Raw genomic sequence first — 22,294 nt, forward strand, 5'->3', positions numbered from 1 at the left:
TTCTACGTCATATTTGTGTATTATTATTGAGCGTTACAATTGTGTAATAATATCCCAACACTTAGCCTTCTACATCATATTTGTGTATTATTATTGAGCGTTACAATTGTGTAATAACATCCCAACACTTAGCCTTCTACATCATATTTGTGTATTATTATTGAGCGTTACAATCGTGTAATAATATCCCGACACTTAGCCTTCTACCTCATATTTGTGTATTATTATTGAGCGTTACAATCGTGTAATAATATCCCATCACTTAGCCTTCTACATCATATTTGTGTATTATTATTGAGCGTTACAATTGTGTAATAATATCCCAACACTTAGCCTTCTACATCATATTTGTGTATTATTATTGAGCGTTACAATTGTGTAATAACATCCCAACACTTAGCCTTCTACATCATATTTGTGTATTATTATTGAGCGTTACAATCGTGTAATAATATCCCAACACTTAGCATTCTACATCATATTTGTGTATTATTATTGAGCGTTACAATGGTGTAATAATATCCCAACACTTTGCTTTCTACATCATATTTGTGTATTATTATTGAGCGTTACAATGGTGTAATAATACCCCAACACTTAGCCTTCTACATCATATTTGTGTATTATTATTGAACGTTACAATTGTGTAATAACATCCCAACACTTAGCCTGCTACATCATATTTGTGTATTATTATTGAGTGTTACAACTGTTTAATAACACCCCAACACTTGGCCTTCTACATCATATTTGTGTATTATTATTGAGCGTTACAATGGTGTAATAACACCCCAACACTTAGCCTTCTACATCATATTTGTGTATTATTATTGAGTGTTACAATCGTGTAATAACACCCCAACACTTAGCCTTCTACATGATATTTGTGTATTGTTATAGAGCGTTACAATCGTGTAATAATACCCCAAAACTTAGCCTTCTAAATCATATTGTGTATTATTATTGAGTGTTACAATCGTGTAATAACACCCCAACACTTAGCCTTCTACATGATATTTGTGTATTATTATTGAGCGTTACAATTGTGTAATAATACCCCAACACTTAGCCTTCTACATCATATTTGTGTATTATTATTGAGCGTTACAGTGTGTAATAATACCCCCACATTTAGCCTTCTACATCATATTTGTGTATTATTATTATTGAGTGTTACAGTGTGTAATAATATCCCAACACTTAGCATTCTACATCATATTTGTGTATTGTTATTGAGTGTTACAATTGTGTAATAATACCCCAACACTTAGCCTTCTACATCATATTTGTGTATTATTATTGAGCGTTACAATCGTGTAATAATACCCCAACACTTAACCTTCTACATCATATTTGTGTATTATCATTTAGCGTTACAGATGTGTAATAATACCCCAACACTTAGCCTTCTACATCATATTTGTGTATTATTATTTAGCGTTACAGATGTGTAATAATATCCCAACACTTAGCCTTCTACATCATATTTGTGTATTATTATTGAGCGTTACAATTGTGTAATAATATCCCAACACTTAACTTTCTACATAATATTTGTGTATTATTATTGAGCGTTACAATGGTGTAATAATACCCCAACACTTAGCCTTCTACATCATATTTGTGTATTATTATTGAGCGTTACAATCGTGTAATAATACCCCAACACTTGGCCTTCTACGTTATATTTGTGTATTATTATTGAACGTTATAATTGTGTAATAATACCCCCACACTTAGCCTGCTACATCATATTTGTGTATTATTATTGAGCGTTACAACTGTGTAATAATACCCCAACACTTAGCCTTCTACATCATATTTGTGTATTATTATTGAGCGTTACAATGGTGTAATAATACCCCAACACTTAGCCTTCTACATTATATTTGTGTATTATTATTGAGTGTTACAATCGTGTAATAACAGCCCAACACTTGGCCTTCTACATGATATTTGTGTATTATTATTGAGCGTTACAATGGTGTAATAATACCCCAACACTTAGCCTGCTACGTCATATTTGTGTATTATTATTGAGCGTTACAATGGTGTAATAATACCCCAACACTTAGCCTGCTACGTCATATTTGTGTATTATTATTGAGCGTTACAATGGTGTAATAATACCCCAACACTTAGCCTGCTACGTCATATTTGTGTATTATTATTGAGCGTTACAATGGTGTAATAATACCCCAACACTTAGCCTGCTACGTCATATTTGTGTATTATTATTGAGCGTTACAACGGTGTAATAACACCCCAACACTTGGCCTGCTACATGATATTTGTGTATTATTATTGAACGTTACAATTGTGTAATAATACCCCAACACTTAGCCTTCTACATCATATTTGTGTATTATTATTTAGTGTTACAGATGTGTAATAATATCCCAACACTTAGCCTTCTACATCATATTTGTGTATTATTATTGAGCGTTACAATTGTGTAATAATATCCCAACACTTAACTTTCTACATAATATTTGTGTATTATTATTGAGCGTTACAATGGTGTAATAATACCCCAACACTTAGCCTTCTACATCATATTTGTGTATTATTATTGAGTGTTACAATTGTGTAATAAAATCCTAACACTTACCCTTCTACATCATATTTGTGTATTATTATTGAGCGTTACAATTGTGTAATAACACCCCAACACTTGGCCTGCTACATGATATTTGTGTATTATTATTGAGCGTTACAATTGTGTAATAATATCCCAACACTTAACTTTCTACATAATATTTGTGTATTATTATTGAGCGTTACAATCGTGTAATAACACCCCAACACTTGGCCTGCTACATCATATTTGTGTATTATTATTGAGTGTTACAATTGTGTAATAATACCCCAACACTTAGCCTTCTACATCATATTTGTGTATTATTATTGAGTGTTACAATTGTGTAATAATACCCCAACACTTAGCCTTCTACATCATATTTGTGTATTATTATTGAGCGTTACAACTGTGTAATAACACCCCAACACTTGGCCTGCTACATGATATTTGTGTATTATTATTGAGCGTTACAATTGTGTAATAATATCCCAACACTTAACTTTCTACATAATATTTGTGTATTATTATTGAGCGTTACAATCGTGTAATAACACCCCAACACTTGGCCTGCTACATGATATTTGTGTATTATTATTGAGCGTTACAACTGTGTAATAACACCCCAACACTTGGCCTGCTACATGATATTTGTGTATTATTATTGAGCGTTACGAGCGTCCCCGGATGAACAGCAGTTGTGGTTCAGAGCAGACGAGGAGTCGTCGGGCACGTCCAACACCAACGTGAAACTGCGCTACAACGGCGAGATCGTCTGGGACTCCCCGGCCATCACCAAAAGTACGTGCGTGGTGGACGTGTCTTATTTCCCTTTCGACTGGCAGCAGTGCAACCTCACCTTCGGCTCCTGGACCTACAACGGGAACCAGGTGAGGGGGCGGCCGGGGGTGAGGAAGACAAAGCGGGAGACGTGACCGCCCTTGTCTCGCCCAGGTGGACATCAGCCTGGGGATGGACAGCGGCGACCTGTCGGACTTTGTGGAGAACGTGGAGTGGGAGTGTCACGGCATGCCGGCGGTGAGGAACGTGATGATGTACGGGTGTTGCTCCGACCCTTACACCGAGGTCACCTACACCTTGCTGCTGAAGCGCCGCTCCTCCTTCTACATCTTCAACCTGCTCCTGCCCTGCTTCCTCATCTCCTTCCTGGCGCCGCTGGGCTTCTACCTGCCCGCCGACTCGGGGGAGAAGGTGTCGCTGGGCGTGACCGTGCTGCTGGCGCTCACCGTCTTCCAGCTGCTGGTGGCCGAGAGCATGCCGCCGGCCGAGAGCATGCCTTACATCGGTGGGTTCTCACCCCCCTCCGTGGCGGGACAATATCCGACCTTTACTCCACAACTTTTTCCTGCCGTCGTTGGCAAAAGCGGGGGAGTTGTCGCCTTTTGTAAATGATGCAAACCCCGTTTTCGTATGAGTTGGGAAATTGTGTTAGCAGCAGCAGCAGCAAGCAAGCAAATTATATTTATACAGCGCTTTTCTCTAGTGACTCAAAGCGCTTTACATAGTGAAACCCAATATCTAAGTTACATTTAAAGCAGTGTGGGTGGCACTGGGAGCAGGTGGGTAAAGTGTCTTGCCCAAGGACACAATGGCAGTGACTAGGATGGCGGGAGTGGGAATCGAACCTGCAACCCTCAAGTTGCTGGCACGGCCACTCTACCACCCGAGCTATACCGTTAGATGTAAATATAAACAGAATACAATGATTTGCAAGTCCTTTTCAACCCATATTCAGTTGAATATGCTACAAAGACAACATATTTGATGTTCCATCCATCCATTTTCTACCGCTTATTCCCTTTTTGGGTCGCGGGGGGCGCTGGCGCCTATCTCAGCTACAATCGGGCAGAAGGCGGGGTACACCCTGGACAAGTCGCCACCTCATCGCAGGGCCAACTCATTTTTATTTTTTTGCAAATAATAATTAACTTAGAATTTCATGGCTGCAACACGTGCCAAAGTAGTTGGGAAAGGGCATGTTCACCACAGTGTTACATCACCTTTTCTTTTAACACTCAATAAACGTTTGGGAACTGAGGAAACTAATTGTTGAAGCTTTGAAAGTGGAATTCTTTCCCATTCTTGTTTTATGTAGAGCTTCAGTCCTTCAACAGTCCGGTCTGTCTGACTGTTTGTCAACAAAGGCCTGAGCAAATTGTTTAAAAAAACAACATTTCTCAATGAGATATCGCAAGGAATTTCGGGACTTCACCATCAACGCTCTGTAAAATCATCAAAAGGAGAAATCGCTGCACGTAAGCCATGATATTACGCACCTTGGATCGCTCAGGCGCTACTGCATCAAAAAGCCACATCAGTGCGTAAAGGATATCACCAGATGAGCCCAGGAACACTTCAGAATACCACTGTCGGTAACTACAGTCGGTTGCTACATCTGTAAGTGCAAGTTCAAACTCTACTATGCAAAGCCAAAAGCCATTTATCAACAACACCCAGAAACGCCGCCAGAATCAGTCTGCTGTCGTATTTTACGCTTCATAATGCGCCACACATGTTCCATGGGAGACAGGTCTGGACTGCAGGCGGGCCAGGAAAGTACCCGCACTCTTTTACTATGAAGCCACGCTGTTGTAACACGTGGCTTGGCATTGTTTTGCTGAAATAAGCAGGGGCGTCCATGATAACTTTGCTTGGATGACAACATATGTTGTTCCAAAACCTGTATGGACCATTCAGCATTAATGGTGCCTTCACAGATGTGTAAGTTACCCATGCCTTGGCCACTAATACACCCCCATACCATCACACATGCTGGCTTTTCAACTTTGCATCTGAGGCGGTATAGCTCGGTTGGTAGAGTGGCCGTGCCAGCAACTTGAGGGTTCCGGGTTCGATCCCCGCTTCCGCCACCACTGCCGTTGTGTCCTTGGGCAAGGCACTTTACCCACCTGCTCCCAGTGCCACCCACACTGGTTCAAATGTAACTTAGATATTGGGTTTCACTATGTAAAGCGCTTTGAGTCACTTGAGAAAAGCGCTATATAAATCTAATTCACTTCACCTAGAACAGTCTGGATGGTTCTTTTCCTATTTGGTCTGAAGGACACGACGTCCACGGTTGCCAAAAACAATTTGAAATGTGGACACGTCAGACCCCAGAACACTTTTCCACTTCGCATCCGTCCATCTTAGATGAGCTCGGACCCAGCAAAGCCGGCAGCGTTTCTGGGTGTTGTTGATAAATGGCTTTTGGCTTTGCCTAGTAGAGTTTGAACTTGCACTTACAGATGTAGCAACCGACTGTAGTTACCGACAGCGGTTTTCGGACGTGTTCCTGAGCCCGTGTGGTGATATCCTTTACGCACTGATGTGGCTTTTTGATGCAGTAGCGCCTGAGGGATCCAAGGTGTGTAATATCATGGCTTACGTGCAGGGATTTCTCCTTTTGATGATTTTAATGAGCGTTGATGGTGAAATCCCTAAATTCCTTGCAATAGCTGATTGAGAAATGTTGTTTTTTAAACAATTTGCTCAGGCCTTTGTTGACAGAGTGGTGACCCTCGCCCCGTCCTTGTTGGTGAACGAGTGAGCATTTCATGGAAGCTGCTTTCGTACCCAATCATGGCACCCACCTGTTCCCAATAAGCGTTTGATGAGCATTCCTCAACTTCCTCAGTCCTTTTTGCCACTTGTGCCAGCTTTTTTGAAACATGTCGCAGGCATCCAATTCTAAATGAGCGAATATTTGCACAAAATAATGAAGCGTGAGCGTGAAATATCTTGTCTTTTCAGCCTATTCAATTGAACATAAGTTGAAAATGATTTGTTGTAGTCTCTTTTTATATAGCATTTACACAACCCCTGCGTTTGGGGTTTTGCACCTACACGTCTGAGCATTTACTAAATGTGCCTCTCTTCTCCAGGAAAGTACTACATCGCCACCATGACCATGATCACAGCTTCCACGTCGCTCACCATCTTCATCATGAACATTCATTTCTGCGGCGCCGAGGCCAAGCCGGTCCCTCGCTGGGCCAAAGTCCTCATCATAGACTACATGTCCAAAATCTTCTTCGTCTACGAGGTGGGGGAGAACTGCACCACTCCGGAGTGCCAGGAGAAGCCGCTGCACCCTGACGACGCCGTGAGTCACGTGACCTCCGACCTCCACGACCGTGACGGCCGGCACCGGGACTACAAGGACCACGACTCTCGCCAGAAGCGGGCCGAGGGGAACCGAGGGACTGGCCGGCACTACCACCACCATCACATCACCAGAGAGGAGCTGGACTACCAGGCCGCTCCTCATCCTCTGAACCTGCACTTGAATGGAGAACTGAAGGATCAGGTCCTGGGTCCTGAGGACCAAGATCTGACCCCCTCCTGTCCCTGCAGCTGTCCCTGCCTTCAACATAACCAGGTATGAGAGTCCAGCTGCCAAATCATACTTTTGACTCCAGATGTCAGGGATCCCAGATGTCCTCAGACTAGTGCGGGGCTGTTCAACGACAGCAAGAAGAGGGCCGCGGTTTCTGGAACCCAAAGTCAGGGGTCGGGAACCTTTTTGGCTGAGAGAGCCATGAAAGCCAAATATTTCAAAATGTATTTCCGTGAGAGCCATATCATATTTTTTAAAACTGAATACAACTAAATGTGTACATTTTTAAGTAGCACACACTTTTTTAGAGTATAATAAGTCTCTTATTCTTTTTAGGGTCCGCAGGCCCATTGCAAAGTACTCCATAGGAGTCCTTTGCAATGGGCCAAGGACCCTATTGAAACTGGTGCGTTTTATTAGGGTCCGCAGGCCCATATTGAAAAGGACTCCACAAGAGTCCTTTGCCATGGGCAAAGGACTAATTCGACCCCCTTAAAATGCTTCAAAACTCACCAAACTTGGCACACACATCAGGACTGGCGGAAATTGCGATGTAATAAAAAAACAACAACCCGAAAATTAAAGAATGCGCTCTAGCGCAATTTTTGAATAAAACACAGAAAAAACTGCTCCTAGGAAGAGAAAACAGACAAAACTGCTTGTAACTTCCAGTAGGAATGTCGGAGGGAGATGAAACAAAAACTTCTATGTAGGTCTCACTTAGACCTACATTTTAATAATTGACATCCTTCAGCAAAAATTAACAGGAAAATGGCAATTACCCCTTCAAAACAAAGGTTTTGTAAAAATCTGTCACCTGTCTTCAAACATTATCTTCTCTGAGCGCGTTTGTCGTTTCGGCTTCAAACTCACACAGGAGAGAGTTTGAACCCTTCTGATTAAAAGTTATCGAAAGAGTTGTGATAAGTTCTCCGGTTTTGATTTTATGACCCTTCAAAGATCAACTGCGCTGATGCTGCTGCGCTGCTGTTGTCTCAAGATGGCTACTACCACTGGACAAAAGTATTGGGACACTTATGGCTAACAGTAGACAATGACAATGTGAAATGGAATTAAATCTTTTTTGTCCTCAAAATTCTACACACAATACCCTATAATAATAGTAGCTACTATCCATGCTTCTACCGCTTATCCGGGTTTGGGTCGCGGGGGCAGCAGCCAAAGGCGGGCCCGACCAATGCTGCTTGCAGCTTTAATTCCAAATGTATTTCCGGGAGAGCCACATCATATTTTTTAAAACTGAATACAACTAAATGCGTGCATTTTTAAGTAGCACCAACTTTTTTAGAGTATGATAAGTCACTTATTCTTTTTAGGGTCCGCAGGCCCATTCAAAGGACTCCTGTCGAGTCCTTTGTCATGGGCCTGCGGCAGGTGGATGACAGGTGGATGACGACTTTTGTGATGAGGTTGCGGATGATATAATTGCCTATCCGCGCATAGCTAAAACCAATACAATGTATGTATAAAAAATATACATTTGGGCCTCCACTCAGGCTTGATCCCGGGGACCTCAAAGGGTTTTGGAAAAATAAAATGTTAAAAATGTGTCATAATTCAGTTTCATTATTTTTATTATTATCCAAGTTTTAAATCTCTAGATCAACATTAAGTCTATCTGTCAAGATTATGATTTTAAAGATTTAAGTTGTACGCTCTTTTTGTCAAAGAAAACCATGTTTTTAAGGAGAAAAACACAAAATATGCAATATTTTCACCCAATAAAATTTTCAAGTAGAATATTTGAGATTATATAATAATTGGAGCCGTAAAAAGGTCAACAACTCATAACAGCATTGATTTTAATTCATTATTATTTTTTGTGCAATGAAACAAAACACACTGATCCAAAAGGGTTCTACTCATTAAAGTGTTAAAAAATAAATGATGATTTTTTTTTTTTACTGTTTAATTTTAACACAATGGTCTCGAGATCAACTTCAGATCTATCCGTCAATTATAAGTTTTTGTTGTTGTTTATGTTTTTTTGTTTGTTTGTTTTAGGCCAGGGGTAGGGAACCTATGGCTCTAGAGCCAGATGTGGCTCTTTTGACGACTGCATCTGGCTCTTGGATAAATCTGAGCTGACATTGCTTAACACGATAAGTAATGAATAATTCCACTTGTAATCACAGTGTTTAAAAACAACGTTCAAAATATAAAACATTCATAAAACATGTTCAAGAAGTTGCGTTAATGGTGAGAATTATTTATTTTTTATTGGTTAGTGTGGGGCTTGCCCTCCTGGGGGTTCTTCAGACCACCAAGAGCCTGTTTTAGGGTTACAATATTGTTTTATTTTAGTTTTCTCTCAGTTGCTTTACAGCAATTGTCTTTTTCTCTTTCGTCCTCGCTCGCGCTCTGGCTCCAGCCCCAACTCTGTCTCTCCTCCTGGCTGCTGCTTATAACAGAGCGACAGGTGATTAGATAACAAGGCACAGGTGGGCCTTCTACGCACCTGTCGCTGATTTCAAGGCCGGTCCTGGCACACCGTTTCGCTGCAGGTCCACAGGCCACGCCCCCTCCACAGTTAGCTTCAGAATAACAATGTTATTACAAAGAATAAGAGACCTATTATACTCTAGAAATGTTGGTCTTACTTAAAAATGCAAGCGTTTAGTTGTGTTCGGTGTTAAAAAAAAAGTATTATATGGCTCTTAGGGAAATACATTTTAAAATATTTGGCTTCTTGGGTCTCTCAGCCAAAAAGGTTCCTGACCCCTGCTCTAGAACGACTGCCGGCAGTCACCCAATCAACAAGTATTAGGGCGTGCTATGAAGCCATCGGCTTTGTCGCCTTCTACAGCGTTTACGATCTGCTTGTCAGTCCAGCAACATGTTGAGTGTGGCTTCTACAAACTCATGCACACAACTGCAAGGCATTCTGGGTGACACAGAGTACACTAATGGTTGTGATAGAAACAATTTTAACACTCTTAGTAATATGCGCCACGCTGTGAAGCCACACCAAACAAGAATGACAAACAGAACATCCTCACAGTAACACAACGTAAACGCAACACAACAAATACCCAGAATCCTTTGCATCCGTGGCTCATCCTGACTATTTTATACACCCCACTAGCAGCAACACCCCCCCCCCCCCCCCCCGTAAGTCGGTAAGGTGGGCGGGGTTGGGGGAGTGGGGGTGTAAAATATATTCAGGAAGTGTCACGGATGCAAAGTATTCTGGGTATTTGTTGTGTTGCGTTTATGTTGTGTTACAGTGAGGATGTTCTCCCGAAATGTGTTTGTCATTCTGGTTTGGTGTGGCTTCACAGTGTGGCGCATATTAGTAAGTGCTAAAGTTGTTTATATCACAACAGTCAGTGTACTCTGTGTCACCCAGTACGCCTTTCAATCTTGTCCGTGTGATTGCGGAAGCTGCATACAAAATTTTGCTGGAATAACAAGCGATTTGTACATGTCGTAGAAGGCGTCAAATGCAATGAATACACAGCACGCCCTTATTCTTGTCATCAGGATGAACACCATTGGATAATCACGAGAACGTTAGCGGTTCCCATTGTCTTCTTTACTCTATGAAACAAGTTTAAATGGCTCTTTGAGTGGTAAAGGTGGCCGAGCTCTGATGTATTTCAGCGGGCGGTTGCGGTTCTGATAAAATGTTGGTTCGGGTGGATGACGACTTTGGTGATGAGGTTGCGGATGATATAATTGCATATCCGCGCATCTCTAAAACCAATACAATATAGGTATAAAAAATATACATTTCGGCCTCCACTCAGGCTTGTTTCAGGTCACCAAGAACCTACAGTCGTGTCATCACTTCTTTCCTGATGATGCCAATAAAAGCCAAAAAAGGTATTTTATTTTAAGGGAGCTAAAGGCTGATGTGCCTCCTGCAGGTGGTGAAGAACATCCAGTACATGGCCAACTGCTTCCGAGAGCAGCGGGCCACTTGTGTCAAGGCAGCAGAGTGGAAGAAGGTTGCCAAGGTGATGGACCGATTCTTCATGTGGATCTTCTTCATCATGGTCTTCCTCATGAGCGTCCTCATTATCGCCAAGGCCTCGTGACGTCCGCCTTCTTCTATCGAGTTTCTTGTTTCCCCTCCAACACTAATCCTCCATTATCTCTGGACATCCGAGTCACCTAATTGCCATCTTAGAGGTGGAAGGAATCTTCACACCTATTGTGTGAAGGTGTGTCAGGTGTCACCGTTGTGCTGTCAATCATTATTGATCAACTGCACAGGCAGGAGGATCTCTCAAGTTGGATCACCAAAGTGAAGTCACTCTTGATGTACCGGATTTCCTCCAATTTCCTCGCTAATTCATTTAAAACCTCTTCTCACTCCGGCGTTTACCAAAGGCATGCGGTAAAAATAGGCCTGCGCTTATACATTTGAGTGTGATGTAAGGATACCATCATGAAAAGCACATTTAATTTAAAAAAAAACCTTATTATGGTCTTACCTTTACTTATAAATGAAGTCCATGGGCAGCTCCTTCTGATCAAAAGCATCGATAACTTGTTTATAGAAGTCTTCCTTATCTTTCTTCAGTTTTAAAAGTCTCTCTGTCTCCATGGAGATCTTCCTTTATTACCTCCTGCTTCGATTGAAAGTCCAGTTTAGAAAACGGTTTTATTTTAGATATGTAATCCTCCATGTTAAAAGTGCAAGCAAGAGGAAAAAATTAACTCTTGCTGGTTGTTGTCACTTCTTCTGCAGCCGAGTAGTCGCAAGAAGGATCACTAGCGCCCTCTACCACCGGGAGGCGGGAGTCATTTAATGACTCATATTTGACACACGCAGCTACGGTATATTAATAAAACATAGCTGCTTACTGTTCATTTTAGCATATTCAATAGCTTGGACCTTAAATCCTACTGAATAGCTCTTAATCTAATTTCCTTTATGCGATTTCAAATGATTGAAATCAGCCTCCTCCATTTTGAAAATGATGACAGGTGAAGTGTCACTCGTGACGTGACGAGTTTGACCCGGTGGAAATTCTACACATGCGCTAATAAAAATAATATTTTGCGAAACGAGTTTGACCCGGCAGTAATTCTAGACAGGTGCATACTATATACCCGGCGGCAATTCAAGGAAATACGGTAAGCACATTTAATCAGATTTCAGGTGAGTTTGCTTTTGATCTGTAAATATTCCTGTTTTTATTCCGTTTCTGAGTGCCCTAGAAACTGCTTTATGAATAAAATGTTTGCCCAGGATTGTAATGTTTTTCCAGATGTGTGCAGACAACTTGGTATTGTGGTGGACCAAAGGACCCTGGCTGTCACCCTGGAGGCTTGTAGGTTGGGGTGTGGTATTGTTTCCTTGCCTGTTGGCAGTCTCGGAAAAAAGACGGGTGTCGTGTACCGATCGTCTTCTCCGGCAGAAAGGAGGGCTAGGTGAGAGATGCTACCTCAGTAGAAGCATTTAAGTCCCATCTTAAAACTCATTTGCATACTATAGCTTTTAAATAGAACCCCTTTTAGAACAAATGTATTTTAGTAGTAGGGATTCATGATAAATATTGTACAGAGAATTATCTATCCATCTATATATATATTATATATTTATTTTATTTCATTATATATATATATATATATGTGTATATTGAATTTCAGTGTTCATTTATTTACACATATATATACACATAACACTCATCTACTCATTGTTGAGTTAAGGGTTGAATTGTCCATCCTTGTTCTATTCTTTGTCACCATTTTTCTAACTACCACTACTTCTTCCCGGAGGCTATCCAGGTCCAATCGCAGACTTGGAACTTACAAACGTATTTCTTCATCTTACTCGTCGTCGGCGTCGCCAGGGCTGTATCTTCCTCGTTCTTCTGCTTCGTCTCCTTGTTGTGTGCGCAGTTGTGCACTGCACTCTCTAAAAGCCGTAGATGTTATTGTCACATATGCATGTACAGTAGATGGCAGTATTGTCATGTTTAAGAGTGTCACAACGTTGCTGTTTACGGCAGACGAACTGCTTTACGGTAGACGCAAATGTGACTGCTGTTGTTGTGTGTTGTTACCTCGCTGGGAGGATGTAAATGAAACTGCCTAAAAATAAACCCACATAAGAAACCAAGAAGTCGCCCTCGATTATTCTACAGTTATAACGTCATTAGGCAGACACGCTGTTTATATTGTGGGAAAGCGGATGTGAAAACAGGCTGTCCTCACTTGGGTCCGCATGGAGCTGGAGGGGGTGTGGCCTCCAGCTTCGCCTGAATTTCGGGAGATTTTCGGGAGAAAATTTGTCCCGGGAGGTTTCAGAGAGAGGCGTTGAATTTCGGGAGTCTCCCGGAAAATCCGGGAGGGTTGGCAAGTATGGAGAGTTGAGAGCGCGAAAACTATTTCTTCTCCAACAGTGGCTTTCCTATTCTGGATATTTGCATCTTCTACTCTCACTGCATCATGTCGAGTCAGTGGCATTAGATCTTTTGTAGTCTTATCATCATTAGATGTTTGCTGCCTTTGGAGATTTGTCACTTTCTGCCTCAACTTCTTGTTTTTAATAAGTGAAACGGGATAATGTGAGAGGTAATCACAATCAAGTCATTCTTTGCATCCAAATTGAACAAGTCCGTCCCAACTTTCTGCCAAAGCTCACGCTGTAAGACAAATAGTCCTTTTGTCCCAGCTCGTCTGTAAGAGTTGCATTTAAAAAGGTTGTTTTTCCATGTTTGTTCGGTTTACGGCCATACTACCCTGAACACGCCCGATCTCGTCCGATCTCGGAAGCTAAGAAGGGTCGGGCCTGGTTAGTACTTGGATGGGAGACCGCCTGGGAATACCAGGTGCTGTAAGCTTTTACACTCACGCCAGAGGGCGCTGTTTCTCACTCAGAAAACAACCCTCTTCATTTCACTTTCACGTCATTTTACACTAACATGACTAATATTTATCCATCTTTGGCCGGTTTTTGCCATGTTAAAACACATCATATTATAAATTGACCAATCAAGGACTTTTGAGCGCTAATAGTCCATCAATATGTTGAAGACTGAGTGAGATGTGTTATGTTTCCCGTGCAAACATATGTAGGACAACTATTGGATTATTCACAAAACGTCTTTAATGGCGTCAGGTAGGACATCAGCTAATGACACACACTTGCTGCTTTGTTCTTCACTATATATGTACTAAAGCACTCACACACACACATGATCCTAGTCTGCCATCTAGTGGCTACATTGTGTACAACAACTATCACCACATCCCCTTTTTAAAGGCCTACTAAAATGAGATGTTCTTATTCAAACGGGGATAGCAGCTCCATTCTATGTGTCATACTTGATCATTTCGCGATATTGACATATTTTTGCTGAAAGGATTTAGTAGAGAACATTGATGATAAAGTTCGCAACTTTTGGTCGCTAATAAAAAAGCCTTGCCTGTACCGGAAGTAGCAGACGATGACGACACAAGTGTGAGGGCTCCTCACATCCTCACATTGTTTCTAATGTGAGGCTCCAGCAGCAAGAGCTGTTAGGACCAAGAAAACGACAATTTCCCCATTAATTTGAGCGAGGATGAAATATTTGTGGATGAGGTTTTAATAGCGAAGGACTAGAAAAAATAAATAAATAAAGTTAAAAAAAGGCGATTACATTGGGAGCGATTCAGATGTTTTTAGACACATTTACTAGGATAATTCTGGGAAATCCCTTATCTATCTATTGTGTTGCTAGTGTTTTAGTGAGTTAAATAGTACCTGATAGTCGGAGGGGGCTTCACGGTGGCAGAGGGGTTAGTGCGTCTGCCTCACAATACGAAGTTCCTGCAGTCCTGGGTTCAAATCCAGGCTTGGGATCTTTCTGTGTGGAGTTTGCATGTTCTCCCCGTGAATGCGTGGGTTCCCTCCGGGTACTCCGGCTTCCTCCCACTTCCAAAGACATGCACCTGGGGATAGGTTGATTGGCAACACTAAATTGGCCCTAGTGTGTGAATGTTGTCTGTCTATCTGTGTTGGCCCTGCGATGAGGTGGCGACTTGTCCAGGGTGTACCCTGCCTTCCGCCCGATTGTAGCTGAGATAGGCGCCAGCGCCCCCCGCGACCCCGAAAGGGAATAAGCGGTAGAAAATGGATGGATGGATAGATAGTCGGAGGGGTGTGTCCACAGGTGTCTTGAGGCCAGTGTCTGAGGGAAGTCACGGCAGCTGCATGGACGACGCAAGCTCCGCAGATCTCCGGTAAGAGCCGACTTTTTACCACAATTTTCTCACCGAAAACTGCCGGTTGACATGTGGTCGGGATCCATGTTCGCTTGACCGCTCTGATCCATAGTAAAGCTTCACCTCCGGGAGTTTTAAACAAGGAAACACCGTGTGTTTGTGTGGCTAAAGGCTAAAGCTTCCCACCTCCATCTTTCTACTTTGACTTTTCCATTGTTAAATAAACAAATTGCAAAAGATTCAGCAACGCAGATGTCCAGAATACTGTGGAATAATGTAATTAAAAGAGATGACTTTTAGCTGCAAATGGTGCTGTGCTAGCATGTCCCCTCCAAACCCGAGACTTCACGCGCACACGTCATCATTCCGGGACGTTTTCAACAGTAAACTCCGAGGGAAATTTAAAATTGCAATTTAGTAAACTAAAGCGGCCGTATTGACATGTGTTGCAATGTTAATATTTCATCATTGATATATAAACTATCAGACTGCGTGGTCGCTAGTAGTGGCTTTCAGTAGGCCTTTAAGAAAAGTAATATACACCTCACGGGATGATACAAAACAAATACAAAACCAGACAGAAAAATAAGTATATAATAAGTTTTTTTTTTTAGATCTGATGATAATTTATTGACATCAACTATCTCTTAAGTTTAATCATTAAATACTTGAACTCTTTACAGTTGTAACAGTATCCATTATCATTTTATACAACCTGTGGGATCTCATGTCGAGCTAAAGTTCGTCCCAACTTTCTGCCAAAGCTCACGCTGTAAGACAAATAGTCCTTTTGTCCCAGCTCGTCTGTAAGAGTTGCATTTAAAAAGGTTGTTTTTCCCTGTTTGTTCGGCTTACGGCCAGACTACCCTGAACACGCCCGATCTCGTCCGATCTCGGAAGCTAAGCAGGGTCGGGCCTGGTTAGTACTTGGATGGGAGACCGCCTGGGAATACCAGGTGCTGTAAGCTTTTACACTCACGCCAGAGGGCGCTGTTTCTCACTCAAAAAGCAATGCTCTTCATTTCACTTTCACTTCATTTTACACTAACATGACTAATATTCCTTGAGGTGCTTTGCATTAAAAAAAAAAGAAGAAACAACACAATATACAATATGGCCTAAGACCACTCTAAGAGGCAATATAAAAACAACGAGACAATAAAAAGTATAAAGTGACTAGTAAAACTGACTAGAGAGGATTAATGCTGATTCCCAGTGTGCTGAGGGGGTGGGAGTCAATATTTCCTACCGCCTATGCTGTGCAGGCTTTTTATTTTGGATTAAATATGTAAATAAATATGGTAAATATTTTCCAGTTGGCATGTAACCACTGATTGCACAGTCCCGGATCGTGATTGACTGGTGGTTGGGTTTTTATTTTAATTTTATTTTTTTAACAATCCAGCAGCGTTTAGTGCAGTTATGGCCCAGATGTAGAAACTGTTCTTGAGTCTATTTGTGCGGGTTCTCATGGTTCTGAAACATCTGCCGTCTGCAGCGCTCAAAAGTTATTGATTGTTGAACTTATGATTTGATATGTTTGAAGATAGCAAAAACAGACCAAAGATGGATAAATATTAGTCATATTAGTGTAAAATGAAGTGAAAGTGAAATGAAGAGCGTTGTTTTTTGATTGAGAAACAGCGCCCTCTGGCGTGAGTGTAAAAGCTTACAGCACCTGGTATTCCCAGGCGGTCTCCCATCCAAGTACTAACCAGGCCCGACCCTGCTTAGCTTCCGAGATCGGACGAGATCGGGCGTGTTCAGGGTAGTATGGCCGTAAGCCGAACAAACATGGAAAAACAACCTTTTTAAATAAAACAGCTCACAGCGTGAGTTTTGGCAGAAAGTTGGGACAAACTTTAGCTCAACATGAGATCCCACAGGTTGTATAAAACGATAACCAGAGGTGGGTAGAGTAGCCAGAAATTGTACTCAAGTAAGAGTACTGTTACTTTAGAGATTTATTACTCAAGTAAAAGTAAGGAGTAGTCACCCAAATATTTACGTGAGTAAAAGTATGTTGTGAAAAAGTGAAAAAGTAGTCACCCAAATATTTACTTGAGTAAAAGTAAAAAGTATGTTGTGAAAAAACGACTCAAGTACTGAGTAACTGATGAGCAGAGGTGGGTAGTAACGCGCTACATTTACTCCGTTACATCTACTTGAATAACTTTTGGGATAAATTGTACTTCTAAGAGTAAATTTTATGCAACATACTTTTACTTTTACTTGAGTATATTTATAGAGAAGAAACGCTACTTTTACTCCGCTCCATTTATCTGCAATCAGGTCGTTAATCGCTACTTTTTTTTTTATTGATCTGTTAATGTTTGTTTTGATTTTGTCAGACACGCATTCAAAGTAGGAACTACGCATGCCTGTGTTTCACCAATCAAATGCAGTCACTGGTGATGTTGGACCAATCAAACAGAGCCAGGTGGTCACATGACCGTCACACGTAGAACCCGACATGTTGAAAAACTTATCGGGGTGTTACCATTTAGTGGTCAACTGTACAGAATATGTACTGTACTGTGCAATCTAATAATAAAAGTTCCAATCAATCAACCAATCAATCAAAAGTGTAAAGGAAAAAAGACACTTTTTATTCCAACCGTACTTCCCGTCAAAAACCTAAAGACTGTTCGCACAGTTCCTGTCTTCACAATAAAAGCGCCGTTCCATCACGCCTGCGCTAACAAAATAAGAGTCTCCGAAAGCCAGCGCAAACAAACTAGAAAGCTACGGAGTTTGCCGCCAATGTATTTCTTGTAAAGTGTATAAAAACCAATATGGAAGCTGGACAAATTAGATGCCAAAAACCAACGACGGTCATGATGTATTAGACAGGAAGGAGGAACTTTTTTTCTCGTCCATTTGAAAATGTGGACGTTATCAGCACTATACTGTCTGATTCCAGTCAATGCAAGTCATCAGAATCAGGTAATACACCAACTTATATTCTTGTCTTCATGAAAGATAGGAATCTATATGTTAAACATGCATGTATATTCATGAAAACACCTTTAACATGTCAACAAAAACGGCAAAATAAATAAATATACATTTTATACTGTATATATAAAGGTATGTAAGTATATATATATATATATACATATATATATATATATATACACTGTACATGATATGTGTGTGTATGTATATATGAGGTAGATCACCTCGACTTGGTCATTTATTAAGTAATTGATTAATGTTGAAAAACTTATTGGGGTGTTACCATTTAGTGGTCAATTGTACGGAATATGTACTGTACTGTGCAATCTACTAATAAAAGTGTCAATCAATCAATCAATCAATCAATAAATGCCTACTGAGCCTATGGTGCTGTTAAGTTATTGTGGCTCAATTTGCCTTAATTTTTATTTTATTTTAATGTATTATTTAATATATAATATTGTTTTAGTTGCTTAAGAGATATTCCTGGCTCTGAATTTGCTCATTGCTATTTTTATGTTTTTGTGCATTATTTGTTGCCGTAATCATTAAACGAACAGGTTATTCATCAGTTACTCAGTACTTGAGTAGTTTTTTCACAACATACTTTTTACTTTTACTCAAGTAAATATTTGGGTGACTACTTCTTACTTTTACTTGAGTCTCTAAAGTAACAGTACTCTTACTTGAGTACAATTTCTGGCTACTCTACCCACCTCTGGTTATCGTTTTATACAACCTGTGGGATCTCATGTCGAGCTAAAGTTCGTTCCAACTTTCCGCCAAAGCTCACACTGTGAGCTGTCTCATTTAAAAAGGTTGTTTTTCCACGTTAGTTTGGCTTACGGCCATACTACCCTGAACACGCCCGATCTCGTCCGATCTCGGAAGCTAAGAAGGGTCGGGCCTGGTTAGTACTTGGATGGGAGACCGCCTGGGAATACCAGGTGCTGTAAGCTTTTACACTCACGCCAGAGGGCGCTGTTTCTCACTCAAAAAACAACGCTCTTCATTTCACTTTCACTTCATTTTACACAAACATGACTAATATTCCTTGAGGTGCTTTGCATTAAAAAAAAAGAAGAAACAACACAATATACAATATGGCCTAAGACCACTCTAAGAGGCGATGTAAAACACAACGAGACAATAAAAAGTATAAAGTGACTAGTAAAACTGACTAGAGAGGATTAATGCTGATTCCCAGTGTGCTGAGGGGGTGGGAGTCAATATTTCCTACCGCCTATGCTGTGCAGGCTTTTTATTTTGGATTAAATATGTAAATAAATATGGTAAATATTGTCCAGTTGGCATGTAACCACTGATTGCACAGTCCCGGATCGTGATTGACCGGTGGCTCAGTTTTTATTTTAATTTTATTTTTTTACAATCCAGCTGTGTTTAGTGCAGTTATGGCCCAGGGGTAGAAACTGTTCTTGAGTCTATTTGTGCGGGTTCACATGGTTCTGAAACGTCTGCCGTCTGCAGCGCTCAAAAGTCCTTGATTGCTGAATTTATAATATGATGTGTTTTAAAATAGCAAAAACAAGCCAAAGATGGGTAAATATTAGTCATGTTAGTGTAAAATGAAGTGAAAGTGAAATGAAGAGGGTTGTTTTTTGAGTGAGAAACAGCGCCCTCTGGCGTGAGTGTAAAAGCTTACAGCACCTGGTATTCCCAGGCGGTCTCCCATCCAAGTACTAACCAGGCCCGACCCTGCTTAGCTTCCGAGATCGGACGAGATCGGGCGTGTTCAGGGTAGTATGGCCGTAAGCCGAACAAACATGGAAAAACAACTTTTTTAAATGAAACAGCTCACAGCGTGAGCTTTGGCAGAAAGTTGGGACGAACTTTAGCTCGACATGAGATCCCACAGGTTGTATAAAACAATAATGGATACTGTTACAACTTTATTATATCCATTGTGGCGGGCACTAGGACCATTCTCACACCCAGCAGAAGGGGTGTGGTTTGTTGTACTGGGAGACACTTTAAATATTGAGTTTCTCACTAAAAAGCTCACGCTGTAAGACAAATAGTCCTTTTGTCCCAGCTCGTCTGTAAGAGTTTCATTTAAAATGGTTGTTTTTCCATGTTTGTTCGGCTTACGGCCATACTACCCTGAACACGCCCGATCTCGTCCGATCTCGGAAGCTAAGCAGGGTCGGGCCTGGTTAGTACTTGGATGGGAGACCGCCTGGGAATACCAGGTGCTGTAAGCTTTTACACTCACGCCAGAGGGCGCTGTTTCTCACTCAAAAAACAACACTCTTCATTTCACTTTCACTTCATTTTACACTAACATGACTAATATTTATCCATCTTTGGCCTTTTTATAGCAATTATGGATACTGTTATAACTGTAAGGAGGAACATAAAGGCATTGTAGCAATTACAGAAAAGAGCTATAAGGATTATTCATAAAGTAGATGACTTGGAACACACTAACATATTATTCATGAATTCTGCTTTATTGAAAGTACAGGAGATAGTAAAGTTAAAGACATGATGAGTCATGTTTAAAGCTAAAAGTAAAACATTACCAGCAAATTTACAACAAATGTTTGTCATCACTCTGGCGTGAGTGTAAAAGTAGCACCTGGTATTCCCAGGCGGTCTCCCATCCAAGTACTAACCAGGCCCGACCCTGCTTAGCTTCCGAGATCGGACAAGATCGGGCGTGTTCAGGGTAGTATGGCCGTAAGCCCAACAAACATGGAAAACCAACCTTTTTAAATGAAACAGCTCACAGTGTGAGCTTTGGCAGGAAGTTGGGACGAACTTTAGCTCGACATGAGATCCCACAGGTTGAATAAAGCGATAATCAGAGGTGGGTAGAGTAGCCAGAAATTGTACTCAAGTAAGAGTACTGTTACTTTAGAGACTCAAGTAAAAGTAATAAGTAGTCACCCAAATATTTACTTGAGTAAAAGTAAAAAGTATGTTGTGAAAAAACTACTCAAGTACTGAGTAACTGATGAATAACCTGTTTGTTTAAAGATTACGGCAACAAATAATGCACAAAAACATAAAAATAGCAATGAGCAAATTCAGAGCCAGGAATATCTCTTAAGCAACTAAAACAATATTATATATTAAATAATACATTAAAATAAAATAAAAATTAAGGCAAATTGAGCCACAATAACTTAACAGCACCATAGGCTCAGTAGGCATTTATTGATTGATTGATTGATTGTAACTTGTATTAGTAGATTGCACAGTACAGTACATATTCCATACAATTGACCACTAAATGGTAACACCCCAATAAGTTTTTCAACGTTAATCAATTACTTAATAAATGACCAAGTCGAGGTGATCTACCTCATATATACATACACACATATCATGTACAGTGTATATATATATATATATATACTTACATACCTTTATATATACAGTATAAAATGTATATTTATTTATTTTGCCGTTTTTGTTGACATGTTAAAGGTGTTTTAATGAATATACATGCATGTTTAACATATGGATTCCTATCTTTCATGAAGACAAGAATATAAGTTGGTGTATTACCTGATTCTGATGACTTGCATTGATTGGAATCAGACAGTATAGTGCTGATAACGTCCCGGTTTTCAAATGGACGAGAAAAAAAGTTCCTCCTTCCTGTCTGATACATCATGACCGTCGTTGGTTTTTGGCATCTTATTTGTCCAGCTTCCATATTTGTTTTTATACACTTTGCAAGAAATACATTGGCGGCAAACTCTGTAGCTTGCTAGCTTGTTTGCGCTGGCTTTCGGAGACTCTTATTTTGTTAGCGCAGGCGCGATGGAGCGGCGCTTTTATTGTGAAGACAGGAACTGTGCGATCAGTCTTTAGGCTTTTGACGGGAAGTACGGTTGAAATAAAAAGGGTCTTTTTTCCTTTACACTTTTGATTGATTGGTTGATTGATTGAAACTTTTTATTAGTAGATTGCACAGTACAGTACATATTCTGTACAGTTGACCACTAAATGGTAACACCCCAATAAGTTTTTCAACATGTCGGGTTCTACGTGGGACGGTCATGTGACCACCTGGCTCTGTTTGATTGGTCCAACGTCACCAGGGACTGCATTTGATTGGTGAAACACAGGCATGCGTAGTTCCTACTTTGAATGCGTGTCTGACAAAATCAAAACAAACATTAACAGATCGATAAAAAAAAAAGTAGAGATTAGCGACCTGATTGCAGATAAATGGAACGGAG

The 22,294-nt window shown here is 40.7% G+C and overlaps 1 protein-coding gene, 6 non-coding genes and 1 pseudogene across 7 annotated transcripts in view; 5 read left to right on the forward strand and 3 right to left on the reverse strand.

Annotated features, from left to right (window-relative positions):
* Positions 1–12,159, forward strand: part of LOC133561293 (neuronal acetylcholine receptor subunit alpha-9-I-like) — an 18,507-nt gene extending 6,348 nt beyond the window's left edge. Inside the window, exons 4-7 of the mRNA XM_061914660.1 lie at positions 3,288–3,468; positions 3,533–3,884; positions 6,484–6,980; positions 10,829–12,159. Coding sequence (XP_061770644.1) covers positions 3,288–3,468; positions 3,533–3,884; positions 6,484–6,980; positions 10,829–10,999 — 1,201 coding nt within the window. The 3' untranslated portion in view covers positions 11,000–12,159. The remainder of the gene's footprint in view (positions 1–3,287; positions 3,469–3,532; positions 3,885–6,483; positions 6,981–10,828) is intronic.
* Positions 12,160–13,637: 1,478 nt separating this feature from the next.
* On the forward strand, positions 13,638–13,756 carry LOC133562960 (5S ribosomal RNA). The gene has a single exon (XR_009808966.1). It is a non-coding gene; the product is annotated as a 5S ribosomal RNA (ribosomal RNA).
* Positions 13,757–15,971: 2,215 nt separating this feature from the next.
* LOC133562927 (5S ribosomal RNA) lies at positions 15,972–16,090 on the forward strand. The gene has a single exon (XR_009808954.1). It is a non-coding gene; the product is annotated as a 5S ribosomal RNA (ribosomal RNA).
* Positions 16,091–16,788: 698 nt separating this feature from the next.
* On the reverse strand, positions 16,789–16,907 carry LOC133562899 (5S ribosomal RNA). The gene has a single exon (XR_009808938.1). It is a non-coding gene; the product is annotated as a 5S ribosomal RNA (ribosomal RNA).
* Positions 16,908–18,920: 2,013 nt separating this feature from the next.
* Positions 18,921–19,039, forward strand: LOC133562946 (5S ribosomal RNA). Its single transcript, XR_009808961.1, has one exon. It is a non-coding gene; the product is annotated as a 5S ribosomal RNA (ribosomal RNA).
* Positions 19,040–19,736: 697 nt separating this feature from the next.
* Positions 19,737–19,855, reverse strand: LOC133562950 (5S ribosomal RNA). The gene has a single exon (XR_009808963.1). It is a non-coding gene; the product is annotated as a 5S ribosomal RNA (ribosomal RNA).
* Positions 19,856–20,183: 328 nt separating this feature from the next.
* On the forward strand, positions 20,184–20,302 carry LOC133563001 (5S ribosomal RNA). The gene has a single exon (XR_009808976.1). It is a non-coding gene; the product is annotated as a 5S ribosomal RNA (ribosomal RNA).
* Positions 20,303–20,667: 365 nt separating this feature from the next.
* Positions 20,668–20,786, reverse strand: LOC133563016 (5S ribosomal RNA; annotated as a pseudogene).
* Between the last annotated feature and the right edge of the window lie 1,508 nt (positions 20,787–22,294).

Source organism: Nerophis ophidion, linkage group LG01, assembly GCF_033978795.1.
Source record: "Nerophis ophidion isolate RoL-2023_Sa linkage group LG01, RoL_Noph_v1.0, whole genome shotgun sequence".
Classification (NCBI taxonomy): Eukaryota; Metazoa; Chordata; class Actinopteri; order Syngnathiformes; family Syngnathidae; genus Nerophis; species Nerophis ophidion.